Genomic DNA, 12,263 nt, shown 5'->3' with positions numbered 1-12,263 from the left:
TTTTATTAATTATTATTACAAATTTTAAATAAATGTTTATTTGATTTTTATATTCATAATCTTTTAGTATTATAGTTATATATAAATATTATTCCTATACTACTACTATATATTATCTTTTGTTAATTATATTAAATTATTAAAAGACCAAATTAACTAATCTTAACACAAATTTTATCCCTATATTACTAATACATATTATTTTTTTTATAGATTATATTAAATTATTAAAGATTAAATCAATCAATATTAACAACATTGATTATAAGCATGTTTCAGTAATTTTATTTATTTGTCTCTTTATATTTTTATATATATTATAATTATGATTATGATAAAAAATTGAATGTCTCAAAAAAATACTTTTTGAAGTTAAATTGTTAATATGATATGTCTGTTTAAATAGTTTGTTGACAAATTTACAAATAAATAAGACCTAATAGAAATCAAATTTAAATTAAATGAAAATTTTAATAAAACTTATTAAGAAATTGGTTAATATTTTTTTAATCAATATTGATGCACAAATTAGAAAAAAAAAAGTAATATTCCAGAAATTTAACAAAATATATATTCACCATAATCAGCTGTCATTATTGTGCTAACTCTAGTTATGATACTAGCTATCTTTTGATGTAACAGTAGCTTTTGTTTAATGGTTACATCCTTAATCACTATATCATATTTTTTCTAGCATAGGTTAAATAATTATATTATTTTTAGGTGATTATTAGTATTTATACTATATTAATATTTATTGGTTAATTTTGTCTTTTAATAATTTAATATAATTAATAAACAAAGATAATATATAGTTGTAATATAGGAATAGAATTTATATACAAGTAAGATACTAATAGATTATGAATAAAAATCTTTAAAAAATTATTTAAAATTTATATACAACTAAGAATATTAAAATATTATAAATAAAAAAATGGAAAAAATTATTTTTTTTTTTTAAAAAAAAAGGAAAAGGCAACAGAAAAAAGTAAGAAAAGAACTTACATACATTTGGTACCATTTTAGTGCAATTAACATTTATTGGAATGGATCTTTTCACATAATGCATATCACATGTTGAAATAGAATATCGAGATAGAATGTTAAAATATTGAAAATAAAAGGATTAAATCTTTTTTTATAGAAAACGAAAAAAAAGCCATTACAATTTCCTTGAATAACTATTAAATCAGTTTTTGTAATGTATTAGCTATATTCATGGGAACATCATTAAGCTTCAGCTGTGTTGAAAGATATTTAAATTTAGATTTTTTTTTACTTACAATTAAGAAGTTGAAGATTTTTTTTGAGTCTATTTGAATAAGTTTTTTGTTTGAGTATCTAGTTTTAATTGTAAATTTTTATTATAAATTAATAAAAGTTTAATCATCAAAACGAGAAAGAAGTATAATTTAATTATAATACATAAATTATTTAATATTTTATTTATTTTAATAATTCAACTAATTATTAAAATTTATTGGTACTAAGATATGAATTTGTTAATTAATTAACTGCACAACTGTTTATAACTGACATGACAAATTCAAAATAAATCACCAACTTTATATATTAACATCCTCTATGAAAAATCAAAATTTTGAATATTTAAGGAAAATGTAAAATAAGAAATACAAAAAATGAATTAGGATGAAGCTAAAAAAATAAATCTAAAATAGATTAATATTTTTATAATATTATTTTCTAAAATTGATATATTAATAATTAATATGTTTCATGGTAACTCTATGTTGTAGTTGATAATATACGAATTTTATAATGATAGTGATAAATAATATTATAAAAAAAAAAAGAAGAAGAAAAAAATTGAAAAAAAGTGATAAGTCAAGATTTAATGTATATCAATACTAGAATAGAGATTTAATAAAAAAAAAGTTTGATGAAAGTTAAATAGAGAAAGTCTTATTACATTACCCTTATTAGAAATGTTAATTTTAATATTACTATACTATTTTATTAAATTAATATACTTTTACACTATATGTGAATTTTTAAATTTTAATAATATATTAAATTTATTTATTATTAGTTGTAAAAATGATTAGCATAAATTGTATAAGTTATAAATTAGTTTATTTTTATAAATAAATTTACTATAATAAAAGAATTTTGTCATTATCTTAACAATAAAAATATTTATAATATTAAAATTTATATTTTATTTTATTTTTTAAATAATAACGAGTCTAATAATTAATATTCACGTACGATGCAAGTGAATAAAAAAATTAATAATAAATAACTGTTTTAGCCGATAAATCATGTTATTTCCTTTAGTGGGTATATTTTCCTTTTCCAATTAAAAAATTCTCATTCAAAAAAAGTTTGATCCTAGAACTTAAAATTATATAAAACTTAATAACATAATAGAAAAATAAATAAAAATTATTTAAATTTCTTGAATTAACAAAGTCTAAATTTTTCAAAGAAAATACACTCCATTGGATCGATTTTATTGTCTTTTGATAATTCAGATGTATGAATATTAAAAATAATTTATATTAAATACATTAAAACTATATAAATAATAATAAAATATCTAAAAAATATTAAAAAAATTGTATTATTTTTTAATATAAAAATTTCGCTGTCCCTCAAATTAAAAGGTCAAAATTACAGAGTAATTTTTTAAACTTTTTCTTATATAATAAGTTCCATAAATGCTCCCACAACGTATATTTTTACTCAAATAACAGAAAAGGAGCAAAGCATAAATAATTAACGTAAACAAATCTAGCTATATTTTCTTATTCATTATCATCAATGCTCTTTCTCGTCCCAGCACTGATAATTCGATTTTTAGATATCGTTTAGGTTGAAATATTTTTAGAATTGATGTATTTAACTAAATTTATAGATCCTTAAATTATATTTATTTAAATAATATAAATTATATAATGTTATTAAAAATAATATTAAAATAAAAAAATATTATAATAATTCATCAATCATTTAAATAGTAAATTTTAAAATTTCTATCGTCTTAAATAAAAAAATTAAAATCCTTAAAAATAAAAAGTTTTAAAAAATGAAAAATATCTTAAAATCTATAAAATTTAAACTATTTTTTATTTTCTAAATAATAAAATTAAATTAAAATTATAGACTTTATTAAATCATTCATTTCTCAATCCTAACAATCTGAATAGTTGTAAATCCTTAGGAAATGATAATAGGCAATTGTGATTTTACATTTGTGGAAAGATCAGTTAACATAGTCGAGCTCCCCATTTATTGAAGTTATATCAGGAGGAGTTGAACATTGCTAAATGTGATGTGAGGACATAAAGACACAGTGATAAAAGCAGTTGTAGAAGCAATTAGAGTATGCCTGCTTGTGATCCCTTACTAACATAATTGTTCATGTTATTGCAAAACTTGGTCTAACTTGATACTAGTGGTTCTTTGTTTGATTTACTCTTGGTAAGAGTGAAAGTTGAAGGATTAATAGGGGTAATGTGCCATGTTCTGTTGAGCGATTGTCTTCAGCAGCAATAGGTATCAATTATTTATTACATCAGGTTTAATAGCAGATTCAGAGTGTACAAAAGTTTAAATTTTTGCTTGATAAGGTATTTTTACACCTGAAATCTTATCTGTATGCCATAAGATTCTACATTATAGCTTGCGAAACCAGCTAATCCCAGCTTTTTTAATATCATTCAGAAGTTTTCTTCAATGCGATAAGGGTGTTATCTGTGCTAAAATGCCTTTCATAGATTCTGCTTCCCCACATTGATATCTTTGTCATATCTAACATTAAAACATTGCATGACAGTGGATTGCCAGAATGAAGTATGGTTTGGCTATTTAAATATCATCCTACTTCTTTATTAATAAGCTCAAATTGATGACATATATTTATTGAAGAAGTAGAGGGGATAGGGTTAAATCCTTTACTAGAAAATTATGGAATGGGAGTCTTCATCTATTGCACTATATCCACTACTCATCAGATTGAGCTTAAAAAGGAGAGTTATACCACAATGTTCTGTTATACAGGTTGCGCTGTCTAAATTACTAATCAGATTGACTAGCTTAGCTTCGTTGTTGCTAATTGATTTCTGATAACCTGTTCCTGCATAAGTTTCTGAAACCTTTGACTTATGAGGAAGAAGCTCCGAAGTTAATCATCAGGAGGAAGTTGAGTGTTACTAAATGCTAGCAAAGGTAAAGGTGAAATGGGGATGAAGCAGTTCTGGTGGTAGCCGTAATATGCTTAAAATCCTTTTCTCTGACACAAGTTTTTATTGACCCTGATAATTAGTTTTGTTGTTTTTGTCTTTGATCATAAGAAGTTGAAGGGACTTACAAGGGTCGGTGCCTCATGTTTGCTTTGGCACAGTAGTATGCTTGGAGCAACAGAAATTATTTTGGATAACTTCAGTTTTATGAATGGCAGGCTAGAAATAGGAAAAACAAAATTCAGAACGTTGCTTGATAAGGTGGTCTTCACAAATTCTTTCTCCTGAAGGCATCACTATCCCAGAACCATGTTCCCAGGTGCAAAATAGAGCATTCACTAAAGACACTCGGATGATTTCTATGTTGTTTTGTAGCATTGGTTTTCCTGGTGAGAATAATTATAATCTTCTCCATCTTGATGGCATAGACATCTGAATATAATCCCTTGGTAGCTGATGAACTATGAATCAAGACTGGCCTTTTCTACTGAGCAACAAAATTTTCAAATCAGACTAAGCTTCAAATGAAAACTATCCCTTTTGTGATGGCATTGTCTTTTTGTTTAATGTATTATCGGCCCACTCAATAGCCTTTTAGCTTTTTATTTTGAGATTTTGTGTATTCATAGAGTTGGCAATATGGCATACCGGAAAAGTGGCATTCCTCTTGTAAAAACTCTAGATCCATTTTCTCTACTGTAGGAAAAAAATTCATTTTTTTTAGGAAAAATTACAAAAATTACCTATATATTTTTATTTTTTATAAAAAATATGGTGTAATCTTTTTTTTTTTTACTGCATGAAAATATCAAAAATATGATTTTTTTAACTTTTTTTTGAAAAGTACGGTATTGTTTTTTTTTTTTGGCTTTTCTTTGATTTTTTTTATAAAACAACTAAAAAATAACCACACTGTAATTTTCAAAAAAAAAAAAAAGTAAAAAAACATATTTTTGAAAAAAAATATTTACACAGCAAAAATGATATTTTTTTGTTGATTTAAGAATATTTTTGAAAAGTTTCCTTATTTTTATTCTTGCCTTGGGACAGTTTCTAAACAGGATTAAAACCAAAATTGTTTCTATAAATATAGACCAGGTAGCGAAAATAGTAAAGATTGAAAATTCAAATATTATTAGTGCAATTGTTTTCAATATACATATATAAAACATTTTAAGGTAATTTTTATATTTAATTAGGAATGACACTTATAATAAATAATAATTATTTTAACATATATGACATATAATTATGACTATTAGTTTTTATAAATTCATTTTTATATTTTTATATATAATTAAAATGATAAGAGTAATTATACAATTCGCCAACAAATTAGCTAAATTTAGATTTTATTTAAGTCCTATTTGTTTTTTATTTGAAAAATGACTTTCATAAAAGAATAATAGATTTTATTAAAGTATTATTGTGGAGTTATATTATTATAAATTTATATTTTAATTATTGATAATTAATTAATATTATTTCAAATAATTTATTAATTTTATATGTCATTATATTAATTTAAAATATAAATAAATTTACATATAATTTTTAATTATTTATACAAAATAAAATTACATATGAATTTTATAATTATCAAGTATCATCAGTTAAATTCTAAAAATAGATAAAAATCTTTAATAAATAAAATAATATATTTAGCTGATTAATAACTAAGTTGTATATAAAATCGACTAAACTAGAAATTAATTTTATTAATAAATTATTAAATAGTCTTTATAAATTTATATGATACTGTATAATTTATGATATATTGAAATGATTTAAAGACTATACTTTTAATAATATTTTTTTAAAATCAATTCTTTAAAAAAGATTTTATAAAATAAAAAATAAAAGAATTTAAACTCTCATTTTTCTTAACCTATTTGGTGGATAGAAATTTGAAAATTTTAAAAATAAAAGAATTAGTATTTCTTTTTTAAAACAAAACTTAAGATTTTGAAAACTTTTAAAAATCTGTTTGGAATTGCAATTGGATATTAAAAAAATAGATTAAATTTTTTTTAATTTAGTATATTGATTTTTAAATTTATTTATAAACTATTTTTTAAAATATATTTTTAAAAAAATATCGATTCATTTATTTTTTCTAAGAAATTAATTTAAAAATTTTAAAGTCATTCAAAATAAAAATTAAAATATAGATAAACGCTTTTCCAAACTCTCCAAACTCAGGCTTCTGATATGGTACATATAATGAGGGATGGGAGAACTCCACAAAGCTACTCACAATTTACTGATACATATCCAACAAAGTGATACTAACACACAACAAAGCATGTAAATTAAGACATTAAAATAGTCAAACATGACACTAATATAAAATATTTAAGATACTAAAATAGAGACAATCTAACACTACTAAATTGAAGCAAGGACACAAAAGTTGCTTGCTCTAAACAAAAGACACCAAAAGATACTACTAATAATAAAATTTAATTACAATATCCAAAATAAACTTCACGACTAATAATTTTTCTAATCTATTTTATATATTATCTTTATATTTTTCACTCATAGTTAATGTTAAATAATTAAATACTAAATCAATGAAAAATAAAAAGACCTTAATTATTTTTCTAATGACTTCCTAACAATAAAATTAAAAAATATTGCATTTATTTTAGTGAAAGAGATAATAAATAAATAAATAGAAATTTATGTGTTTTCTTTAACTTTTTTTATCCAAAGCTAATAAAAGTATTTCATGTAACAAGAAAAAATACGGAAAATAATAATAAGAATAAAAAGTTAAGACACTAAAATAGTCATACATCACACTAATGTATAATATTTAAGATAATAAAATAGAGACAGTCTAACACTATTAAAGTGAAGCAATGACACAAAAGTTACTTGTTTTTAAGAAAAGACACTAAAGATACTAACAATAATAAAAACTTAATTATTATATTCACAATAAACTTAATAATTAATAATTTTTTAATTTGTTTTATATATTATTTTTATATTTTTCACTCATAGTTCATGTTAAATAATTAAATACTAAACAATGAAAAATAAAAAGATCTTAATTATTTTTTAATAACTTCCTAACAATAAAATTTAAAAATATTGCATTTATTTTAGTGCAAAAAATAATAAATAAATAATGAAAAAAAAAATTATTTACTGTCATATGATGAGAATGTTATTTGTGCTATTAAAAAGTTTCAAAGCATTGTGCTTTCTCATCTTGAATTCTATGTCGTACCTAATATCAAAATGTTAAAAGACAGTGGATTACCAGATTCACGTATTGTTTGGCTACTTAGAGCGCATCCTATGATATTTATAACAAGCTTGGATCGATTTGCTGAGATTGTAGGAGAAATAAAAGAAATGGGGCTTAATCCTTCGCAAAAAAACTTTGTTTCTGCAATATGTGTAATGAGGAAATTGAGGAAATTCACATGGAAAAAGAAATTTGATGTTTATGAGAAGTGGGGTTGGTCTGAGGAAGAAACTCTTGTCGCTTTTGGGAAGTATCCACTGGTTATGATGTGCTCTGAGAAAAAGATAATGGAAATGATGGACTTTTATATCAACAAAATGAGGTGGGATTCATCATCCGTTGCAAATCATCCAGTACTCATCTCACTGAGCTTGGAGAAGAGGGTTATACCATGCTGTTCTGTTTTACGGGTTCTGTTGTCAAAAGGTCTAATCAGATTGACTAGCTTAGCAACATCATTGAAGATTTTTGAAGAGTTGTTCCTGCATAAGTTTGTGATGCCTTATGGGGAAGAAGCTCCCAACTTGTTGAGGTTATATCAGGAGAAGTTGAATGTTGCTAAGTGTGAGGCAAGGCGGTAAAGGATTGACTGGGTTGAAGCAGTTGTGGCTGTAATTATAGAATGACAGCTTAAGTCCATTTCTTTTTAGGAAACAAGTTTTCATGTCCCCATACGAATTGGTTTGATCTGATGCTAATGGTCCTGGCTTCTATTCACACTCTATGACATATTTGCTCACAATTGCATTTGTGTTTGATGATAAGAAGGGTTTACAGAGGTTGGTAGCCTTGTTTCCTTTGGCACAATAGCGCTCTTGCAGCAACAGAAACTATTTTCGATAACATCAGTTTATGGATGGCAAGCTAAAAAAATAAAACAGAAGGTTCAGAATTTTGCTTGATAAAATGGGCTTCATAGTTTTTTTTTTTTCCTTTCTAGTGCATCACTGTTCACTGCTATTATTCATTGGAGTAAGAATTTGACTGATTCCTATCCCCAAATCATGGCTTCATGTCTTGAGTTTATTCTCAATTGCAAAATAGAGCATTCTTTAAAGACCTCCTCAAGCCACCCATTTAATGGATTGAGATTTGAAGTGTTTTGAAAATTTTTAGAAATTTTCAAAAACTTTTATTCCTGAATTATACTTTGTTCTCAAAAACAAGGATTGGAGGTTTTAAAACTTTATAAGATCTGCAAAAATTCTGTCCAAAGAGGCTGAAGTTAAATATATGTTCAATATTATTTTTCCCCTCATGCAAATAAGAAATTATGATTGATGCCACGCTTGAAAACTTATGAAGGAAAGCTAAGAAAAGGCTAAATATATAAATGATCCTATGAATTTATCCTATTTTTGCTGTTAGCCATTCAACCCAATTTTAATTTAATTAGATTTTTTAATTTTACCCGCTATTGTTTTTAATTCCTTTAATTATATATGTTATGCACGTAAATTTTATACCATATGAAAAAAAAACATAAATTTAAATAAAATAATGATATATTTAAATATCAAATAATGGCTAAATATATAAAAAGTCTCCTAAATTTATGTTGTTTTTACAATTGGTCTTCTGAACTCAATCTTTATTCAGTTATACCTTTTAACTTTATTGGTTGTTATTTTTAACCTCTTCAGTCATATATGTTATTAGGGACAGCAAATGATAGGTACTCGCCCATTTAATGCTATCCAAATCCGAACCCATTTAAATTATACTTATCCGAACCTGTCCTAAATTTATTTAAAAAGTTATTCTCGTTACTCGAACCCGTCCTAAATCCTAATAGGAATACCCGCATACTACCCGAACCCGATTAAAATCTGTTTCAATTAAATGAGTATAAATAAATTTTATAGTCATTTAAATAAGTAGTCGGTACCCTATCCGTTAAAAATCCATTTATATAAATATTTAGGTAATTAAATAGTACCAGTTTACGAACTCGTTTACAATAATTCAAATTAATAAAAATAAAAAAATTACAAAATATAAACTAATCAAGTCTATGTATTCAACATTAAATGTTTAATACATTAATACAATCCAAACATAAATTCAATAGAATTTAAAATAATGTTATAGATAATAAAAAGTAAATAAAATGCAATATTTATTAGAGTTAATTACTAAATAAACTCAAGCCTTTTCGCGTTTTCTTAATTTTATACAAACCTTCTAATTTCGACAATTTTATCCTAATTTCAAAACTTGATTTCAATTGTATCCAACTGGGTTAAATTGAGAATTTGAGTTGTCTGTTTGGTTGACGTGTTTGCCAACTAGGAAAAGGAAAGAGTATTTTCAATAATATCATTGCTTATGTGGCATGTAATATAAATCCATCTTATAAAACTTCGAGCTACTGCAATTCTCCCTCAATTTGTAATATTTTTAGAAATGTTCTTCTTCATCTCAAAAATTAGAGTTTTAAATTGATAATAAAAAAAATTTAAATTGTACTCTCTTTTTTACTTTCCACATCATAAATAATATAAGTAATTAAAAAAATTATTCTTTTCCCAGGTAGCAGACACGTCAACCATAGACACAAACCAATTTATTTATTTAACCCGACCGAATACAATTAAAATCAATTTTCTAAATTAGGATAAAATTGTAAAAATTAAAAGGTTTGGATATATCTGAAAAAATATGAAAATATTTGAATTTATTTAGTCATTTAGCCTATTTATTATTATTTGTGATTCTTCCAACTCCTTCAAAGTGCTTATTTATCACATTAGAAAAAAAAAACACAATTAGCATCTTAAATACTAAATAATAGATTTAAATATATCCTAAATATTAATATAAAATAGTTTTAACTCCTAAACAAGTTTTTGCAACTTCTTCAATGCTCATATTAACCGTGCTCAAATAGGCTTCCATTTTATCAAAAAAAGAATACATAGTTCATATTCATGACTCCATACAAGAACTTAATTAAATAAAAATTAGCCTAAAGTCATTTATTTAGCTAAAACACTAATAATAATTTTCAATTTTGTTTACAATAATACTAAATTTTTATTTTATTAAAACATTCAGCATCTAGCAAATCATAAAAGCTCAAATAGACCAAACAAACACTAAAGTTTTATTTTCAATTTTAGTTGATAAAAGGGTTTTTTAAAAATAAAATATGTTATTTAGCTAAAACACTATAGAAGTGTATTAAGACTACAACACTACCGACAACGGCGAAGAGGGCAAGCGCGAAGTGGCGGAAGAGAATAACAGCGGCGTGAGGTGACACGAAAGACAACATCAACAGCATGAGGCGGCATGGACGGCAACATCAGTGGCGTGAAGAAGATGGTTTGTGGGGGTGGATGGTGGAGACTTTGAGAGTGTAATACCCGAAATTTTTTCCTTAATAATGATTATATTAATAATAATTAATAAATGAGTTTTTATTTAAATTAGTTTTATTTTATTTTTATTTGGTTTAATTTGAAATGATTTAATATAAATTTTAATATTAGACAATTAAATGAGTTATTTTTCTATACCCAATTAATTGGATCTTTAAGAAATTAATTAAGTAAATTATTTGACGAATAAATTATATTTTTGGTTATTCAAATTTTTTCCAAATGTATATATATATTATATATTGGAGAATTATGAAAGAATTTGTAAAGGGTGTTTTTATAAAAGAATTTTGGAAAAATTGATATTTTAATTAGCTAGTGGTATTTAATTTTAAGTTAGAAAATATTTAGCAAATTGGCTATTTAATTTAATTGTGTGTTAGGACTAAATTAGAAATTTATTTTGGAATAAGGATTAAAAGTATAATTTTATTATTATGGGGTTTTAATGGAAATTTGTAAGTTTGGTATTTTTGTAAATAAATATGTCGGTCAAGGGTATTTATGTAATTATATATTTTCAATAATTCTAATTTGTCCCAAATTAAATAGTTAGGGGCTTAATTGAAAGGCTAAATAAAACTTTAGGGGTTAAATTGAATTTCACTGGACGAAATTATAAGTAATTAAAAAAAGTTGTAGGGCTAAATCATAATTAAAAAAGTTAAGGGACCTAATGGTAATGAAGGAAAGTTCAAGAGCTACTTGTCGATATGGAGAAGAAGAAAAGAGAAGAAGAATCGGGGAGAGAGGATACGCGCGGGGGAGAAGAGGAAGGTGGAGTACGCGGGCATCGAGGCCGATCCGGGCGTGGAGCCGTGGCCGACGGTGAGCATATGATCCGGAATCGCGCAAAGGGCAACGACTTCTAGAGGCCATTTCAGCCGTTTCCGGCGGCGTTGGCGGCTGAGTCGGGTCGTGATCGGCTCCTCTCGGTGAGGGCTCGCTTTTGGCACCAGCGGCGACGCCTGTGGTGGCCAGAGACGGAAGATCCGGTAAAGTGAATTTAGGAGGGGCAGCCAGCATTTTTTAGCTTTTCCGGCGAGCTCCGGCGGAGGATGGATGATCAGAGGACATATCCCGACTCTTCTCAGCTCAAGCTTCGCAATGGCACTGGTTTCGTGGCGATCGGACTTCGTTTGCAAATCGACGGCCGAGATCGTCCGAAAATCTCTCTGGATGATCGGGGATCAGAAAATCGGAATCGGGAATCATCATCAGCGCGTCATTTCGAGTCCGATGGTGTGTTCGGATCGTCGATCGGACTCCGGCGGCTGGAGGCGAGTCGACCGAGCGATCAAGCGTTTCGGTAATTTTCTCTGGCCCGTTAATTTTGGAATTCTTGGTTTAATTGTGTGTCTATTGAATTGTGTTGTGTATTAGATGATATTTGTGAGTCAAAAATAATTA

General features: G+C 25.6%; 1 protein-coding gene across 1 annotated transcript; it reads left to right on the top strand.

The window, feature by feature from the left end:
• Positions 1-3,595: 3,595 nt before the first annotated feature.
• Positions 3,596-8,051, top strand: LOC107261847 (the record flags this gene model as incomplete). Its single annotated transcript, XM_048380373.1, has 2 exons — positions 3,596-3,675; positions 7,346-8,051. Coding segments are annotated over 2 exons (786 nt in total), but the record flags the coding sequence as incomplete, so codon positions are not given.
• Between the last annotated feature and the right edge of the window lie 4,212 nt (positions 8,052-12,263).

Source organism: Ricinus communis, chromosome 10 (assembly GCF_019578655.1).
Source record: "Ricinus communis isolate WT05 ecotype wild-type chromosome 10, ASM1957865v1, whole genome shotgun sequence".
Classification (NCBI taxonomy): Eukaryota; Viridiplantae; Streptophyta; class Magnoliopsida; order Malpighiales; family Euphorbiaceae; genus Ricinus; species Ricinus communis.
The sequence above is the reverse complement of the archived record's forward strand: the minus strand, read 5'-3'. Positions and strand labels throughout refer to the sequence as shown.